The sequence below is a fragment of the Diabrotica undecimpunctata genome, chromosome 10, assembly GCF_040954645.1.
Source record: "Diabrotica undecimpunctata isolate CICGRU chromosome 10, icDiaUnde3, whole genome shotgun sequence".
Lineage (NCBI taxonomy): Eukaryota > Metazoa > Arthropoda > Insecta > Coleoptera > Chrysomelidae > Diabrotica > Diabrotica undecimpunctata.
In genome coordinates this window covers 37,399,991-37,420,976 of record NC_092812.1, presented here as the reverse complement: position 1 = coordinate 37,420,976, position 20,986 = coordinate 37,399,991, and the positions used below count along the sequence as shown (strand labels likewise).

Sequence of the window (20,986 nt, the reverse complement as noted above, 5' to 3'; positions counted from 1 at the left end):
TTGAAATGAAACAGTTTCCTCTTTGTTTGAAGCAATCAGCAACCGCATACGTGGGAGATCGTTGCATACCAAACACAAAGTTTAAATAAACTGATGACGGATTTCCTAGATAAAATGCTTCTTTTAGATAAATGATGGTTAAACTTTGATAAGCTCGCAATGAAGATAAATGGTTTTGGAAACAATTATATCATAAATTACCAAGTATTGCAGTTTCTATTAGTTCGAACTGAAGAGTTTATATCATTTTGTGTTTGTAAACAGACATTTCCTGTAAACAGTTACCTAATTATGTATCCCATAGACCTCATAAATCGAAATTTATCTCTTTTGCTAAAAACATTACAGAAAATACAATTATTATGCAACAGAAGACCGAAAATTCGCAAGAAAGCGTCCTAAATATCATTTGGATTTCGTAATCCTTGAAATTTCATGACATGCATAAATGGACATACTGCAACTGTGGAGTTTTCTTTATTTTTAAATGCATATTTACAATATACTCATAAATAGTACATTGAGTAATTAGTGGATGGCGACGTCATCCGTAATAGGTACGTCAGCAGTAAAGATTAGGTACAGGAAGGGGCCGAGGACACTTTCCTCAGGGACTCCGCATTTAATTGATTGATAGGTTCAGAAATCATTATTGATTTTTACTTGAAACGAACGTTCATTAATATAGGACTTCAGGATAAGGTACGTATCGCTAGGCAGTAAAGATTTTAATTTATATAGCAAACCATTGTGCCAGACTTTATCAAATGCCTGCCGAATATCGAGAAATACTGAGACACACATAGTCTTTTTTTCCAAATTTTTCTTCATTTTATTTACTACTGTTGGATTGTTGTATATTTTTGACAGAAACCAAACTGATGTTCAGGTAGTATGTTCTCGAGTGTTTCTACAGTTTCGCTTATTCTATTTAGCAAGAGTCGTTCAAATATCTTGGACATCAAGGGTAACAAGCTTATCGGACGATAGGAAGAAGGTTCTGTAGGCAATTTACCTGGCTTTCCAATCATTATGATATGAGCATATTTCCATTGGATTAGAAAATGGCTTAACTGCAGCATTCTATTGTAGATAATAATAAGCATGAGAACTACCTTCCTGGGTAAATGTTGTAGGATTCTCCCATGAGAATCTTACAACAGCTAGTCTTTGTGAGAGTTGGTACTCATTATTATTCTGCGAACCTCGAATGGGATGAATGCTTTTATTGGAAGTGATAGTTGGCAGGGTCCATCTAAATATTTGCTAACTACATCATCATTTATGTTTTGACCTAAATTTGGAGTAAATATATTTTCTAAATATTCTGCAAATGCGTTAACTTCTTCACTTCACCCAACTTCTATCAGGTTTTCTTGAAAACCTGATAGATCATTACAAGCTTGATTTAGCATTGACGTCAGCTGGTGTGTTAGTCTATTTAGCTGTGTCTTATCGAGTGGATTTCGAGACCTCTGCCATTTTCCACGTGCTCTTCATTTTTCGGTTAGAGTTTGTTTAATATGTAATGACACATTGTTGTCTTTAGGATTCCCCTTTTTCTAATAGGAGTAGATTCCCAAGCAGCGTTTTGCATTACAGCCGTTAGCTTTTGTACCGCAAATTCCAGCTCATCAGATTCTTTTATTCGGTGATCTAACGTTATATTCTGGTTAATCTCCACTCCTTTATCAATGTGGCTTTGGACTGGCTACTGCAGGATTAATTGTATTAACGGAAAATTATAATAGTTGTGGTTTATTCCCCTTAAATTTAAACGATGACAGAAATGCCACAAAAAACAGCTTCAGATGTATATTTTGCACATATAGTTAGTTTAATAGAATAACAATGCTATCAAGTGAAACTGAATTTTTTTTTTTCATTTTTAGGATATTGAAGTCTACGACAGTGAAGAAGAGCCTCAAATAGTAGTGTCCGATGATTTATTGGAATACGAATACGACGAAGACCCAAACCCCGACAACGACACCAACATAGCCAATGATAGTTACTTTTTAAAATTGATGCACAGACTAAATCTGACAACTACCAGCGATGACAAGTACCAATCAGCTGCCAATCTGACAAAAGATGCAACATCGGCCACGAGATCTAAAAGAAGTGTTATAGCAGCTACTGATGATGGTGTCATTATAAACAGTGAGTCTTACGCTGAAAGAAGAGCAAAGAATCTTAGTTCAAGGTATGCACTTAGAGGAGGATCAGTTACACAGTATCCTGCTAGACCATCGTCCATAGGGTAAGTAATTTTATCTTTAAGTATGTGCATTATTTGCTTTTGCTTCACAATTTTGAAAAATTTAAGTTCGAAACTTTTCGACTTAATTTGCTGCAACTATTATTCTACACAAATAAAAAAATACAAAAATACGATTACAAAACAGTGTATAATAAGAAGCTAGTGGCTAAATAAATATTTTGAATGCATTGATTGTGCAACAACCTACAAATACTTTATCAACAAAAGGGTATTGTAAGCTGTGTCTGCTTCAACAAATAATTTTGACTTCTTTTTTCGAATGCGGAAATTAAACCCATATATTTTGCAGGTCTCCTTGGCCTGTGTATCCGTATCCCTATCCTTCAACGCCTTCCTATAATAGGGCCAGCACTAATACGAGACGGACAACGAAAACTCCCAATGTACTCTCAAGGCGGTCAAGGGTAAAACACCATGAGGATGGCAGCCGCCCTTTCAGGAGGGTGGTGAAGGTATCGAACTTGAAGCAAATGGGATCTTATCTGGACTCATATGTGAGTAAGCATGTTTTTTATACAATAAGAATTCTCTAGGAATATCGAATGTAAATATTTCTAGTTTACAGTATACAACGTTTACCAAAAGTAATATTACTAAGAGACATTAATCAAAAAGAATAATTTTATTTATTTAATAAATCATAGATTTATTTATAGAACTTCAATACAAACTTTTGTTGATAAGTTATTTTTACAGGCAGGTATTTTTGAAATTTAAGTGCAAAATAATAGCACCATGGAGTTACTAGTCGGGCTTCTAGTGTAGTCTGTTCCAACCTTCCTCGTACTCCTTTTTCCCGGAGCCCAGCGCTCCATCATAATTCTGTTTAAAAATACGGGCTTATATTATCTTCCGATTTCCACTTTTGGAAGATACGCCCACACACCTTCAGATTTAGACACTTCTTCAGTCTAACAACTCCCCAAGCCTTTGTTATTAAAGAAAAGGTTTGTATGGTATTAAAGGACTCTCTCCCAGACATATTTGTAGACATGCAACTGCTATGCAGATTTGCGTGCTATAATTTTCTTAATCGTCTGGCAGCTTAGTACCATAACTTTATCAAGGTGGAACTGCAGGATAAAATGGTGCTACTCTTTCTCAGCATATGTCAACTTATAGTCCCAGTCCAACAGTCGATATTTTTCATATCGAAAAACACATGTACCTTACTCGATAAGTTTTATTAGAGCTTTTTTTACGGTATCTACTATATTCTCGGAAACTATAATGTTTCTGCCCGATGTTGTTCATACTGGTAGCTCTTCCTTAGTTTTCTGACCTTTCTTTTTAGACATCCAACTACCTTTCAGGTTAGAATAGGTTCCATGCCACTGGTCCATTAGAAATCTTTTGTGATATTAAAGAAGTATTTCTGTGATTATGTCAGTTTAAAATACCGATCCGTGGGTGGATATTCTTCATATCAAAGATTACAAGGTATGTTCTATGGTCCTTATTTCACGCTGGATCTAATATTGGTTTCTGTCGAGATGTTGTTGGAAGTAGTAGCTACTCTTAAGCCTTTTGGTCATCCTTATAGGACAACCAACTGCCACTGAAAGATACCAAGTTTATATAACAGCTTTACAAGAGGTTTGAGATGGAGAAACAACGACAAACCAAAGCAAAAGTACACATTTTTGCATTGTGGGAATAATAAAGAAGGTGGAGGAGGAGGCTTCTTTGTCTTTGGAAACATGAGAGAAAGGATAATGAATTTTTACACAATAAATGAAAGACTATGAAAGTATGAGTCTAAAAATGTGCAAACATCCACTTACAATAATAAATATACAGGGTGGGCCATCCTATGCGCCTCGGTTTCTGTACGGAAAACTACTTAATATTCAAAGTTTTTTTCTTCATAGAACTATACAGGGCCATTAACACTACAATTTAAAAAAAGAGTGATATATCAAAGTTATATTTTTCTCATGGAACACCCTATATCAGATGACATTTTTGAATTGTCCGTAAAAAATAAGCTATACTTTTATAAGGGTTTCTTATACTTAAATACAGAGTGTTTTGATTTATTAGGCTACCTCAGCAGTAGAGGTTGGGGCACATGAGCCTGGGAAAATTTTTCGGACCGTGGGAAAAAGCGGCGTCATTTGATGTGCCGCCAGGTGTGGCACGTGGCAGGTGCGACAGGTGAGCGTGGGAACTTTCTTCTCGACTTCTTTTCGGGCCGCTGTCATATCAATTCGTCTTCTTTTCGTCTGTTAACTGTCAATTCGTCTACTGGTCGGGTAGCTAGTACATCTTCTTTTCAACTATACTTTCGATAAAAAGACACTATGACGTATCATCTTTCCGTCTATCACTTCTTGTAATATACAGAGTTTAGACAAAAAGTCAAAACAATTATTTGTGTTGTATAGAGTCTACCCAGTCAAATTAAACGAAAGTTGTGTCAATGATAGTTCTCACTTCTTAGATTAAGAAAGTCAATGGGACCTAGGTCTGAATTTATTCTGAAGCTACAGCCTTCTGAAGTTATTGGATTGAGGTGGTCAGTGTACGTCAAGCACACTTATTCACAGTCAAGTGAACAAAAATATTGATTTATGAAAGAACGGAGATATATTTTCTTAATGTATATTTGCACGCTGAATATGAATGAGTGGTCAAAAATAGATGCATCGTATTCTAGTCTTCAGAAAACCACCGAAAAGTTCTCGAAAAACTGAAGAACCGCGATAGAAAATGTGTTACTAGAGAGATATAAGAATGATCATATTTTCACAAATACTGCACACTTATTCAATACTAGCACAGCTGCAGTTCCGCGAAAAGTTTCGGAAAACTACTGATGCGCCTTCAGAAAACTGAGGAACAACCACAGCGACAAGTGCTGCTAGAGCGGCACAAGGCATCTCACGCTTTCACGCATGCAGAATACATACCTGATCTGAGATCAGAGAGAACAAAGAGGATGTTAGAAACAGCAGAGATGAAAACACTTAGGAAAAATTGATGGTAAGATTCTATGGGACATAGCTAGAAGTACAGATATACGCCGGAGATGCAAGGTGGAGAACTGGGTAAGAAATAGAATAGTAGAATGGAACGATCATATAAGCCGAATGACAACAAATAGAGTAGTAAAGACGGCAAGAGACAATTCCCTAATAAGAAGACGATCAATAGGAAGACCACGAAAACGATGGAACAGTAACTTTTATGGAGGCACATTGAAAAACAGACATGTCTACATAAAAAGAAGAAGAAGAAGAAGAAGAAAAAGTTGATACGTACAATATACCTTTATCTAGTGTGTTGCTTTTCTCTGGATGCAACAGCACGATGCGATGCACGATGCTTCAGCTATCAAAGTTGAATTTTATTGGGTTGAAGATCCAAATTTTACGTGAGACGTACTTTATTTTTGATCACAGTAGTTCAATTGCTAAAACTGAATCTAACCTAACTCCGCTGTTCAAATGATATTCTTGGACTCACAGGATCGCCGACCACTCTATCTGTGATTATTAATCGATCCAGTTTCCCTGAAGTTACGTTAAAAATATGCACAATATACAAAATGTATAATTTAGATATTTATTTATGTATATTTATTATGTATTATGTTACTATAAAAACTTGTGCTATTTTCAAAGCACAACCAAAAATTCCCTACTTCTGTATTACACTGTATAATGATCTAGTTAATCTATAAATTACATTGTTTACTGAAGAAACATACTAAATCTTGCAAATTCAACGCAATAAGACAACATTCAAGCAAAGCATTGCATCTCTAAAGCTCTCCCATTACTCATTCCATACGGAGTAGCTCACAAATGTTCGCGTCATTGGAGAGAACGGCATTTATTCCCGTGGGAAGTAGTGAACTTGAATGGCTAACGTCGCTATGCATTATATTTATTGATCTAAACTGGGGCCTGCCTCTGAGGCTTAAAAGCTCTTGACACGCCGAATTGCACAACCGAATTGTGGAAAGTAAAATTCCACAGATGACGTCCGTAAATAGGCCAGTCGGGTGGAGGATTTATCAGGGTCAATGAGATCAAAAGGGTTTTAGAATGAGAACATTAGTACAAAGAGTTGTTTTCAAATAGTTTCCTTGAGCTTTTTTCCTCACCTATTGTGTTTTTTAAATATTTTCGCTGGTCTCCTTTATAGATCGCTTTATTCTTTTTCTTTCTGCTTATATCTACTTCAGTGCGCTGGATTATGTGGCCCATAGTAGGGTGACGTCTACAGAGCCGTATTAGTTGGGTAACGTAAACACATACAGACACACGTTAATCAACTAAATATGAAAAGAAATAATTAATAAAATACTTAATAAGAAATAATAAAAAAATTATGTGTCTAGGGCGGGGTAGACACAGAAAAATAACAACGGTTAATAAACATAAAATAAATACGGTTAACGCTGTCTTCTCTGAACTGTTGAGGTGGAAGACAGTGTTTGGCGACGGAAAATGGAAAAATATCTGAAAAATTTAGACAGTGATGATACACTTTCAGAAGGAGGGTCAAAAAGGGAGGACAGATATAAAGACAGCGAGGAAGAAGATAACATTTGCAGAAAGAGCAAAAAGTTCTCGAGAACACCAACAAAAACTACAGAGAAAAAAAAATGAGGAAACAAAAATTGATCAATTACTAATAGTAATGAGCCACCTCACCGATGACATTAAGGAAATAAAAAGAAATCAAAAAGTAAGCAAAGAAACAATAGAAAAGCTCATTATGGAAAACAGAGAGCTGAGAACAGAAAATGCAGAACTAAAACAAGAAAATATAGAGATCAAGGAGGAACTCAGAGAAATAACAAAAAACATGGAAGTTATACCGACGAATAAATAACATAGTTATGAACGGCCTTAGGATAGACACATATGAGCAAGCAAGGTTAAAAGGAACAATCAACAATTTCATCAAACAACATATATGAGTAGAGGTTAAAATAAGGAATGCTCACAAGTTAGGCGAAAAAACATGCCTAATTGAATTAGAAAACCAAGAAGAAAAAAGAGAAATAATGGAAAAAAGCACAAGTTAAAAGAAATTAAAGAGTACAAAGTATATATCAACGAAGATGCAACCATAAAAGAACGAGAAATACAGAAAACAATTAGAAACATTGCTCAAGAAGAAAGAGATAAAGGAAATGAAGTCAAGATTGGAGTAAAAAAAATATGGGTAAATAACAGCGAATAGAAGTGGAATGGCTAAGAAGGCGCAATAGTCAAAACAACATCCAAGAACTAGCAACTAACTGTAGTACTGGAATAACGAAAAGAATGGCATAAAGAAAAGCGAAAATTAAGAAAAAACAAACTTTTCAATATGTGTGTGTCTAGGGACGGAACATAACACCTAGTGCTGCTTTTTCTAGATCTGACATCATGTATTTAGTCCTTCCTTAGTTGCTGCTATCTAGTTGACAAATATTTCTTTTCTATACCACTCATAACACAACACAATATATTTATATCTACAAAAAGTTAATCAGATATGACAGTGACATGCACATATTCCTTTAAATATATTGAGGTATATTATAATACTAGTAAATTATGTATCTAATTTAGGAAGATTCGTCCACATCTAGCCCAGACTTTACAATTGTTAGAGACACAGGCTTCACTAAAAGAAGACGACTACTCAAACCTTTAGCGTCCGCCCATTTTAACGGCGATACTTCAAGCTATGTGTATGGTCAACATCCTAATTATCTAGGTAAGTCAAAATAAACTGAAGAACCATTTATTATTGTATTATATTATATTTTATTATACAAGTAGACAAGGCGAAAAGCTCGGGTTCGTTCGGAAAAATATTCCTATGAGATTTTTTTGTTTAATCACTTTCATGAGATACCCCGAAATAAGGTTCAAGAGGTTAGCCAGGCGAAAAGTTGTTTAAATTATTTTAAACAAGATTTATTAAACAAATTATAACAATACATTTTTTCGGTCTGGATGTATTTTTTAGGTTTTTTGGATCATTATAAACAAAAAAGGTATGTTGTAAGTTTTCTCTAAAAAATATTATTTTTAAAAACATCAACTGCCTGAACTCAAGTTCAAGCCTTCGTCTATCAGCTTCTGATAAAAATTCTTGGCTCATTTTATGCTTTGGCTTAAAAACATTGTTTTTTAATTGTTGATGAAGCGCGTGATTCTAGCACTGAATACTCGCTATGGAAAACCACCAAGAGTTTAAAAGACCCATTAAGAAAACGCCTTTTATAAGAAATAAACAAGGAGGTTATGCAAAAAACAACGAAGAAAGAGCATAAGTATTTGCAGCCTATCTCGAAAGTGTTTTCCAAAGATATATGGTAGACATAGATGAATCTCTCCCAGAAGTTGTTCGTTAAGATAATGTTACGAACGTTAATAACAAAAGGGCCTGGCTACGATCTGGTAAGATCCTTATAAGAAGCTACCTAGAAAGACCCTGGTTCAACTTACTAATCTAATAAATGCATCGTTTCGTTTAAATTGTGTTCCACAATTATGGAAGGTAGTTGAGATCATCGTGGTTCCAAACCAAGCAAACCACCACATGAAATGACGTCGTATCGGCCAATATCCTTATTGCTGATTATGTCAAAACTGCTCGTAAAACTCTTGCTCAAGAGGTTGAAACCTATTATCGAAGAAAGATGACTCATCCCCGATTTCCAATTCAGATTCCGAAATCAGCACTCTACAATTGATCAAGTCCACCGGATCATGGAGGTGATCCAAAGATCACTTGAAGGAAAAAAGATTTGCTCAGCATTATTATTGGATGTAGCACAGGCCTTCGACAAGGTCTAGCACGAAGGATTGGAGCATAAGATAAAAACGGCCCTTCCTGACCAATACTCCAAAGATTTTAATTTCATATTTGTAACAGAAATACTTCAGAATTAAGCAGGAAGATGCTTATTCTGAACTAAGGAAAATTAGTGCAGGGATACCACAAGGAAGTGTACTGCCAGTTTCAGAGCAAAGTGTTGTAGCTACGTTTGCTGATGATACAGAAATTATGGCTGTTGGTGACAACGTAATTGAATCAACAGATAAGTTACAGAATGCAATTGCCAAAACGGAGAAGTGGACAAACAAATGGCGTATTAAATTACATGAACTGAAATCAACACATACAGATTTTACCAACCAAAACATTGAGCTTAAATTGAGATGGAAAACACATGTTAAGTAAAAGCAAGAAGAACTCGAGTTAAAATAAAAAAAATGTATTGGTAATTGGGTCGATATTCGACCTTATCCGTATATAATATGCTTCTGATCTATCAACAAGTCCTTAAACCGGTATGGACTTACGGTATCCAATTATGGGGATGTACCAGTTCAAGCAATGTAAGTGTCATACAAAGATTCTAGAACAAAGTACTTCGAGGCATAGTTGATGCCCCTGGTATGTTCGTAACGATAACCTCCATAAAGACTTAAATGTCGAAACCGTCACTGAGGCAATAAAAAACAAGCTAAGATCCATAAAACCACTTGATCTGATGGAGTGTGTTAAACTAAAGTGCGAAAGTGTGCGGTGTACCTACAAGTTAAAGTGGTGCACTAAACTAAGATATTAAAACTAAGAACGCTAGAGAGTGTAACTTGGTATTAATAGATTCTGTTAGTTAAGTTAGGCTAGAATTATATTGCTTATTGGTCTTATTGACTAGATTGTAATAATGGGAACATCATATTGATGTCAAATAAAAAAAATTGTTTATAACTCGAAAACGATCAAGTTTACAGAAAAATTACAATAGAACTATTTTGTTCAGAATGACCACAAGAATTAAGAAAAAATTGTCCGAGCCGAAAAAACTGATTGTTACAATTTGTTTAAAAAAATTAAACTTTACGCCGTGTCGAAAGGTAATTGTAGGACAATGGTAGGATTTTTTGCTATTACCATTTTTGTGTATTTATATTGTAAGGCTGGTTCTCTACTCTACTAAGTACTTGTATATTTTCAATTATCGTTTTTCCGTTTGAAGATTTTTTTGTCTTCTCTTTTAAATGCGTCATCTACAATTTTTTCTCTAACAAGCAGTGTATATTATTTTTTACATGGCAATGGCGTAAATTTGTTGAAACCACATGTTTTTTATTTTTAGTCTGTGTTGACATTCACATGTGTTACGCGAAAATATTTTTATACTTTTTATCCCCAGTGCATACCAAAAATCATGCAGAGTTTGTTTAGTTAAAACTGCCTGTGTATACCATTAATGTTTATTTTTATTAATTTTGGCAGCAAGTGGCTGCACTTTTAGCAAAACAGCAGTTCCAGAAATAGATTCAATGTTTATTTTTAAAAGACAATGTTTAGATTTTTACGTACAATCACTATAAAAATGCTCCGTCTTTTTTATAATCTAGACTCCGTGCACTAACTTTTTTGTCTATTTTGATTGAAATCGACTAAAATAACATTCTACAAAATTTCATTTACATACTGCCAAGCTATAGTTGTTTTTCAATTGAAAATCCGTTTCAGGGGGAGATCAGACCATTTTTATTTTATTTTTTTATAATCTTTCTTTCACAATATTTGATATATAAGGTAACCGCCTTGATAGACGGCTATATTTTTTAATAATAATAGGTGTCTCGTCTAAACGACACGACGAAACTCAAGCCGAAGGCTGAGGCTCAATAGATCGAAGCGCAGAAACTGCTCTTCCAAATACAACACCCTACCAGGTATGTAAGTCGTCTACAGACAATTCCAAGTTTCAATATCGAAAAGATTTTAATAACCATGTTCTACTGGAAGGATCGATCCCATTGCTCTGTAGGAAGTTGTTTGCTGGACAACCTTTAAAGCCAGCGACATGCTATTTAAGGGCTGTTTTAATAGCGTCCTATCTTCATGACAAATTGGTTATAGAAGTAGGAAATCCATTCGTTGTTGAATTAAAATATTAAAAGGATTTGGATGGATTTATTTTCTTATATGTGTGTATACAGCACTAATCGAAAAGGTCGAATTTGGGTCGGGCATACAAAGATAATTTGTGAACTGAATAATTCAAGGGTTGAAAGCTTATTGAGATAAGAAGTTTTAAGACAATTTTTGGATTGAAGCCGGATGGGCTGTAATCAAGTGGTATGTGATAAGAAAATACCAGAGTCGATTGGTATATATGGTTTATTTGTCTGAATGCGATGAAAATGTTCGTTCTTATAAGTTCCTAGATTGTTTCACTCAGCTTTTCTATCCTATTTGTGATGTTGACTGTGAGCTATCTCGCCATATTTTAAAGATTGTTCCTGGTGTTCTGTTGTTTGTTGTTTTCAACCCTATACCAGCTTGTACATGTCTAATAGATAGATATCATAGTATTTTGGAGTGACTTGGTGCTATCCAAAAAGTGGTTATAGCCCGCAAACTAGTATCTCGCAGTTAGGCAAAATATAGTTGATAATGTTAAATTCTCTGACGCATAGTCTGCAGCGTAAATCTCCCTGAAACAGTTACCTTGCAAGCAGGTGTCCCTTGACGGCGCATGTCCAGTAAGAAAGCCTGTTATGATTGTGAGCTTAGTCCTGATTTTTGACTGAATTGTTGGTGACTTAATGGTCTCGAGGAGTTCCTGTCGCTGTCGAATTCTCCTGTTGGAATAAGGATATATTTATTTGAGGATAGACAATTTTATGGAGCCTGTTTTTACCCTTCTAAGTTCTTTATTGTATTCATTCGGAGCTTTTCGATAATCGCCCCGCTCACCTAATCTTTCGGCGAAATAAAATTTTGGTCTGAGTCCTTTCTCATGATTTTTAAGATTGTTATTACACTAGGACACTTTGGTTGTTGGAATTCTTCACTATCTTCGAACAATTGTTTTTGAACATCAACATGACAACCTCTTGAAATTTTTCGCCAGTCATGTCAGCCAAGTCCAATATATGTCTTAAACCCTCTATCTCTCTCTCTCCAATTATCTCTTTATCTCCAATTGCCGGTCTGCGCCGATCATCTTCAGGTTCTCACGTCTAGCAACTTTTGTGCGTCCACTGCCACTTCATCCTCCCATATTTTCCGTGGTCTTCCTTTTGGTCTTGTGCCTTGTGCCCTATGCATTTTACTATCTAAGGCTCATTTTGGACACATGACCAGCCAATCAAAGTCTCTGAAATTTAACGAATTCTGAGATCGGTGCCTCTTGGAATAGTTGGTAGAGTTCATGGTTGTACCTGGATCTCCATACTCCGTTTGCATTAATATCCATAAAGTCCAAATATCTTCCTTGGGACTTTTCTTTCGAAGACTTTCAGCTTTTGTTTTGTGTCTTCTGTCATTACCCATGTCTCGCATCCATAACGTATTCTTGGTCTGATAATAGTTTTGTAGACCCTGATTTTCGATATCCAGTGTGTGTTTTTTGAGGGGAACACCTAGCTTTTTTGTCTTTTGAATATTTATTTCTAGTCCGACCTCTTCTGCGCCTGTTTTTAATTGTGAATATATTTCTGCCACCTCTTCTGTTCTGCGAGACATAATGCTAATGGCATCGGCAATCTGTATTGATTTATTTGCTAGGAGATTCCGTCTTCCTATATTCAGCTGTCATATCACATATTCGAGAGTCAAGTTAAATAATGCTGGTGAAAACCCGTCTCCTTGATTTAATCCTTTGACTATTGAAAAGTTCTCAGTGAGCTCATGTTGTACTCTGGATGTTAAAGCTATGCAATATTTGATATAACTTTTTTCTATTAATTGAGTCGTAGGCCTGTTTGAAATCTATGAATATGTTGTGGACGTCAATGTAGTATTCCCATGATTTGTTTAGACTTTGTTTCACTGTGAATAGCTGATCAGTTGTAGATCTTCCTTGTCGAAAACGGGAATATTGATATTCCCCGACAATATTTTCAGTTAGTTTCTGGAGTTGTTTATTTAGTATGTAAGAAATAACTTTGTACGCCGTGTACAAGAGGATTAAACCGCGATATTTTTCACATTTCAGTTTATCCCCTTTTTTTATAAATTGAGCATATAATCCCGGTTTTCCGGTCGCTAGGAATCTTTTCATCATTCCAAATCTCGTTCATAAGAATATGCATTTGTCCTACTAGGTATTTGCCACCTAATTTACCCCTAAACCCTACGCAAACCATATTCCCGGTCTGCTTGATATGCTTCCCAGCCTTCTTGCTATTTGTGCTAGTCTCTCACTATCAATTCTGTAACATATTGGCAAAGGATTTCCACTATTTTATTCTTACTTTCCTCTTATTTTCTATTGCTTGAGTACGTTCCGTATTAGACCAGTGATTTCTTCTTTTTCCTTGAGTTGTCCCAATTTCTTTCCGTGCTGCTTTTTTATACCTTTTTTTATTATCTCGTAGGTCTTCAATTCCTTGCACTTTCTTCAAGAATCTTAATTCTTTTAGTATTTCCTACTTAAACGATATATATTCATCATACATTAAACATCCAGGAGGGTCACTTAGGAATTATATTATTATTAATTTTGTAGTCGGATCCTTTCGAAAAGCAAACTAAGTAAAGTAAATGAGTTTCGAACATTAATTAAATCTGTAATAGAAAACAAAATTTATCATTTTTTTGCAGCAGTCTGAAGGCCTTAATTTTAACGTCAAAACTTTAATTTCACGCCCTAATAATTACTTTGAAATTCTAAACAAACTTGAAAACTGGAAGCGCCAAAGACTCTAATAATAACACGAAAAAAAAACCGTTATTCATATAAAACATATACAGTGGGTATAAAAAGTAAACTAATATTTCTTGAAGATCTTCTTTGTTCTACTGATAGTATCAAAGTCTATTATTTAGTTTAAAAGAAGGCGAATTTAAAAACAGTCTCAATATTTACTATCTTGAAAATTTCTGATGTGGAAATCGAAATCAAAATAAACCTATTTTCAAAATTGTGGTTCAAAAGTATGGAACGTCTAGCGACATCCCGTAGATAGCGCCATAAATACAAGCGAAATGCCTAAGGAATGGAAAACATCATCTCAGTACTGTGCATAAAAGGGAGACAAGAACAATTGTAAAAATTAAAGAGGAATAGCTGTATCCGGATCTGTGCGTAGAATAATCTTATAGAAGGGTTTTAAAGAATCGAATTGAGAAAAGAATAAGCAGGATTTCGTTTGGATCGATCCACTACTGACCACATTTTCTTATTAAACCAAATAATAAAAAAAAAGATTGCCATCTTCAGGAATCGCCAGAATTCAGGAATCAAGAAATTCATATGTTGTTCGTCGACCTACGGAAAGCCTTCGATAGCGTTTAGTGTTCTACTGAAGAAGCTGTAGCAAACAATGGAAATCATTTATTACAGCAACTGATTGTTGCTGTAATGAATGATTGTTTTTTGCTCTTCGAAGCAGAAAATTTTATCGAAAGAGTTGAAAATAGGTAGTTTGTATGAAGTTTCTCTTTCTCACCAACACGATATCATAAAAACTACGAGTAACCATATAATTATAGCAATCCTGAAATAAATATGAGGGAAACAAGTATAAAATTCATTATACGTGTATAAAAGACCATTTACAAAAAATTATCTACATATATAAAATCTGTAGATTCAAGTTTAAGTTATTAAAATTTTTCCTAAAATTTTCTTAGAAACGATAATTATTATTGACGTTCCAGTAAAATATATAATCGTGTGCCTTTGGATTAAAAGTTATTTCTTTTGATTTTTATAGGAAATGGTCATCTAAGACATCCTCACAGTCGATTCATAGACTGGAAAGCAGCTAGTTGGGTACGTTCCTTGGGAATGGACTCTCACTTCACCTTAAATAACGGATATCTTACTATTAAAGACTCTGGACTGTATTTTGTCTATTCTCAAGTAAGTTAGTTCACTTATATATACGGAGGTCGGCATAAGTCAGGCAATGCTCTCGAAAAATCAGCTTAAGTTCGGCAATGCTCATAAGTCTGGCAACGCTGTTGAAAAAATTAAAACAACGCATGTTCGTGCTTCAGACAGTTCTGTGTAATGACAGGTCCGCGTCTTCTCCACGCACCTCACGAGGATGATTTTGTGGTGGGATGAAGCAACCTTCAAGCTGAACGGTACGGTCAATCAGCATAATTGTGTGGAAAGGAACGACCAGAATCCTCACGTCTTTATTCAATAAGAATTAAACCTGCCCGAGGTGCCTGTGTCAGCAGGTATCCATGCAAAAGTTCTCTTGGGTCCATACTTTTTTGAGGGTAACGTGACGGGCCAAAGTTATCTTGAAATGCTCGAAGATTTACATGGGCAAATTGACAACAATCCGCGAACATCCATCATTTCATGTAGGATGGAGCTTCGCCGCACTACGCGGCATGTGTCCGGGGGTACCTTAGTATTCATTTTGGAGAATCTATAGGTAGACGAGGAATCGTTGAGTGACCCGCACGGTCATGAGACTTGACACCCTGCGATTTCTTGCTGTGAGTCCTTCTCAAGGACCATATTTTTGCAAGAGGACCACGCACCCTTCCCGACCTCCGAACTGTAATTGAAGAAGAATTTGAAAATCTTCGCGGACAGCTTACCATGCTTCGCCGGACCTGCCTCTCCATTGCAGTAAATGTATTGGTCAAGATGGATATCAATTTGAATACTCACAGTAACCCTTTTCGAATCCCTTTTGTAATTTCTTTAAACAAATTCAATTTGACGCTGAATTTTTTCTCTTAATGCAAATTTGTTGCCTGACTTATGCCGACCCCTGTCTAAAATATTCTCAAACGCAAGTATAAAACGATGAGTACAAACTCTTTCAGAAAAGTTTTCTGTTACTTAGGTTATAATGTAGTATATGCCTCGGAACATGTTTTGCAACTTTCTGTTTCAATTACGTCATGGGACAAGCTTTCGTTCTCAAATCCTTCCGTGAGATAAATTTCACATACACCCCCTAGAGGCAAAACCATTCAACTTACTACAACTTGATTTCCACAAAGTTTTCATGCGGGAATACTTGATCAGTATAAGACGAAAAGGAAATTAAGACCATGTAACTCTAAAATGGTTAAAAGGAGCAGGTATATCTCAAAAATATCCGGTCCGATTTATATTTAATATTTAACAACTTTTACTTGTAAAATTGATTCTCTTAAAACTATAAAATACGGACTGCACCTACGGGTCTTTTTGTACCTATGCAATAAGTATGAAAGCCGTTACAGGTCGGGTTTCGCCACACTGACCAGTTTTTTTAATTCTTCGTTTCTCATTCTGTATCCTCTTTCTTTGTTAACGGTTTTAATGATTTTATTCATGATTAAATTGAAGAACATGGGGCTCAAGAATTTATAAAGCCAGTGTAAGGCCAATAATGGCGTATGCCTCAGAAACAAGACCCGACACAGCCACAACGCAAAGGCTACTGGAAACGGCAAAGATAAGAGTACTGAAAAGAATTACAGGAAATACGCTGAGAGATCGAAAGAGAAGTGAAGACATTAGAAGAAAATGTAACGTACAGCGTATAAATTAACGGACACAAAATAGAAAAAAGAATGGAATAACCACATAAGCAGAATGGAGGAGGTCCGTGTTGTCAAAATAGCAAGAGATAAGTCACCTCCAGGAATATATCTACCTAGGCCAAATCCTGAGACTTGACAAAGAGAACCAAAGCGCGGAAATTACTAGAAGAGCAAGACTAGCATGGGCAGGATTTGGAAAACTTAGCTGGATACTTAAGAACCGCAAAATACCCCAATACTTGAGGAGCAAAGTGTTTAACCAATGCATCCTTCCTATCATGACATATGGATGTCAAACCTGGACCCTAACCAAGGCAAACATGAATAAACTAGCCACAACAAAAAGAACAATGGAAAGAGCAATGTTAGGTATACGACTGTCAGATAAAAAGAGGAACGACTGGGTAAGATCCAAAACAAAAGTCGAGGACATAGCAACAAAAATTGCCAAACTTAAATGAAGCTTCGCGGGCCACACTGCTAGACAAAAAGACCAACGTTGGAATACTACAATACAACATTGGAGACCTTACGAAAGTAAACGACCAAGAGGAAGACCACAGATGAGATGGGTTGATGACATTAAAAGAATAGCCGGAACAAATTGTTGGGAGAGGCCTATTTCCAAACATGGACGACAGAAGGCTAAGAAGAAGTCACCAATCAGCAGAAGTATCGGACGACCGCGCAAAAGATGGAGAGTGACAACCTTCCAGAGAGGTAAATAAAAAAGCAGAATTGCTTATAAAGAGGAAGAAGGAAAAGACCATTTTTTAGCATTGGCCGTCCCAAACAGAAACTTCCGATATCTTCTCTTGATGGCGAAAGTGTTTTCAGCTCTGCATAATTCTTGGAAGAGGAAGTAAGGTTAAGCCTATAGACAACGAATTTTGACGGTCGATAATTGTTCGATGGAAGTGGTTTCGCGCTACCAAAGGAATTTGTTCGATCGAACTTTTATCGACCGTCCAAATTCGATGTGTGTGCGCCTAAAAATATTATATAAATAATAATAATAATAATATAAATAAATTAATTAATAAAAATGAAAATAAATTAATAAATATATTATTTTAATCAATTCGTTTGAGGTTCATCCAAATTACTGTTTAAGTTTCTTTGGATCAGTAATAATATTTTGTTATTATTTTATCATTTTGGATTTCAGGTGTACTATCTGGATGAGCACGATGTTACTGGCTACAGAGTGCTTAAGAACGACCAAATGATCTTCCAATGCACTAACACCATCCACTCCACAGAGAGAAAACTCAGAGGCAACACATGTTTCACAGCGGGCGTGGAACACTTTTCAGCTAACGATAAACTCTCCATTGAGGATATAACCGAAGGAATGCTTTCAAAGTTCGAAACTGGCAAATCGTTCTTTGGAGTCATCAAGTTGGGGGATGCGAGAGTTTAATGATTCATTAAGTGTTATAATCTAATGATTAATTTTGTTATTTTGTTCATGTTTTGTGATTACTAATGGTTGTTTCTTAGATTTCATGGAATTGATACAAGTTCTTGGTTAGAATGAATCAAGTTTTACTTAATGGTTCTGGCATTACAGGCCATTCTTATTCTTATTAGTTTCTTAGACTCTGTTTTTTTCTTATATATCATAATATTCAGTGGTTTTTGAATCGCCCAGAGACTTTGTTCCCTCTGGCTCGTATTGCTTTAACTTTTTACGTAGTTGACTGTTAAAAAAAGTATTGCGGATACTAGTTACCGTAACAATATTTTGTCTTAGTTACGATGTTAATTTTTTTCATAAAAGAAAACAACTTATCATCTGATTATTGACGGATAAAGTATTTAAAATTCTTTGGATCTTGAATTTTTTTAATTTAGTTTTTAATTAGTACTATATTCTTTCATGCCTGTTCTGTTATTAATTATTAATCGCACCATTTCCTCGATTTTTCAAATTTTTACAGCAAGTTGTGCCAAAATGTTTTGATGTTCAGTTCAATCAATCCTCAGATCATCTGACCACATTACCAGTGCCATAAGAACTATTTACAAGCTTGTAAATGAGACCGTGCCATATAATTTAAATTTTTATGTAATAAAAATAATTTTTTGCATCATTTTGATGCCAGTTCACAAACTAGTGTTTTTGTTGCTTCGGTTGGTGATTTGATCTGTTTAGAATAAGGAAAATTTTTAATAACAGTCTAGCTTATTGTTTATTTTATTTAATAATACCAATGACTAGTTTTATACTAGGGCCAGAGCATGTACCTTAATTTATAATCCTATAATAAGTGCCATATTTATCAGAGCTATATTTTCATATTTTATAATGTCCTATTCTTAGATTATATTTTTAATCTTGAAAGGAAAAATACGTTTATATTTTTGTAGTCTAGTAATATATTATAACTAAACATACTGTGTTCTTATTTGATATTTTTCGACCCTTTATATACCACACAAGCATATATTTAGACTTATACTGTAGCACTGAACAAACTTAGGAACTCGTCACGTTGTTCAAAACCATTGTGAAAATGGACTAACCAAAAAGAAAATCAAAGAACTAATCCCTGAGTCCATATATCTATACCAAAAAACAACGCTCATAAAACAGCATTCGCTTCAAAATACTGTGATCCAGAACCGGCTTGGATCCGCTGTCAAGCACATGGTAAAACGTAGACTGGATAAAAATGCGCTATTAGAGTGATCACTCTTCTACTGAACAATTTCAATTCATTCACATTCAAAATAAAGACCTTCTATCCTTATTAGAATCTATGGAAATCAACAAATTAAAAAATATAGATATAATTTTGAATGAACAACTTGAGACAAACAGTTCTCCCCTCCTCAACTTATTCAGTTAAAGACTATAAAATGTAGATGCATAATAAGAAAACATCACTTGAGAAAGGCACTCTGTAGCCGAAACCGCGGCTGGTGGTATTAAATTATATAAATTAGCTGCCCCGCCGAACTTCGTACGTCCTTAAAATTAAATAATGTATTAAAGTTTAATATTTTTTTCTCCAAACTTGTCTCGGTTTTTTTCTAATGTTTGACCATTGCTGTAACTTTTAATCAGTTTATTTTGTATCTTTAATATTTTTGTTGCGTTTTGTCTTGTATATATTCTTTTAACAAAGTTTTCTTTTCTTTATTTCGATTTTTACCTCTTTATTCCACCATGGTGTTCTTTCCCTTTTTTTATTATTTAATGTGGTGTCACATTTCACGTTTGTCTTTATCTTTTGCCAATATTCTTCTACAGGTTCCTCCTTATTTGGTTTATACGTTTCAAATTTTTTCTCCATGTAGCGCTGATATCTATAGTTTTTTCTATAGAGTGACCCGCTATCAGTTGTACCATCTCACTATTTTTTTTAGTTCAATTTGTGCTCTGTCGAACATAGATGTGTGTCTCTGTGTCTTCCTGAGGGTACCTGCGGTAAGTAATGCCGTGTCATTTATGTCATGAATGTCACTATTATATATTGTGTATAATATAGGAGCTAAAACTGAGTGGGACTCCAGCTACTAAAGTAATTAGTGTTGAGAGTTTGTTGGCTACCTGTACTCGGATTGTCCAATTGGAGAGATAGGAATGGATGATTTTCATAAATGATACAGGCAGTCCGGTATGCCAGAGTTGATCGAAAACCTTTTGGACGACGAGAAATATGCATATGGCGAATCTATTGTGTTTATTTATGGATTGTGAGATAAAAGTGTCTGCTTCAATCAATGCATTTTGAGTGGAGTGTTCAGCTTCAAAACTAAGGCTGGTAAGGGCGCTTATTTTTCCCATAGCGACATATGCATCTGAAACGTGGACCTTAAAGAAAGCGGATAAAAATAAACTGGACGCTTTTGAAATGTGGGTATATCGCCGCATGTTGAGAATATCCTGGATTGATCATCGCACTAACGTATCGATATTAGAACAACTTAAAGTAAAGGATAGATTGCTTAAACAAATACAACAGAGATATTTGCAGTATTTTGGACACATTGCTAGAAGAACAGGTACGATGGAAAAACTGATAGTCGAGGGTAGAGTTGAAGGAAAGAGACCTAGGGGAAGATCTCCAAGCCGTTGGGTAGATCAAACAAAAATACTGATTAACCAAGGGTTACATGAAGCCGAACAACTAGCCCAGGACAGAGAAGGATGGAGAGAAATCGTGAAAAAACTGTAAAGGCCTGATGGTGTCACCACATCCC

The 20,986-nt window shown here is 35.3% G+C and overlaps 1 protein-coding gene across 1 annotated transcript in view; it reads left to right on the top strand.

The window, feature by feature from the left end:
• Positions 1-19,172, top strand: part of egr (TNF superfamily member 12 eiger) — a 39,274-nt gene extending 20,102 nt beyond the window's left edge. The window contains exons 2-6 of the mRNA XM_072546086.1: positions 1,893-2,263; positions 2,574-2,778; positions 7,858-8,005; positions 14,989-15,137; positions 17,943-19,172. Of these exons, the coding sequence (XP_072402187.1) occupies positions 1,893-2,263; positions 2,574-2,778; positions 7,858-8,005; positions 14,989-15,137; positions 17,943-18,197 (1,128 nt within the window). The 3' untranslated portion in view covers positions 18,198-19,172. The remainder of the gene's footprint in view (positions 1-1,892; positions 2,264-2,573; positions 2,779-7,857; positions 8,006-14,988; positions 15,138-17,942) is intronic.
• Positions 19,173-20,986: the final 1,814 nt, after the last annotated feature.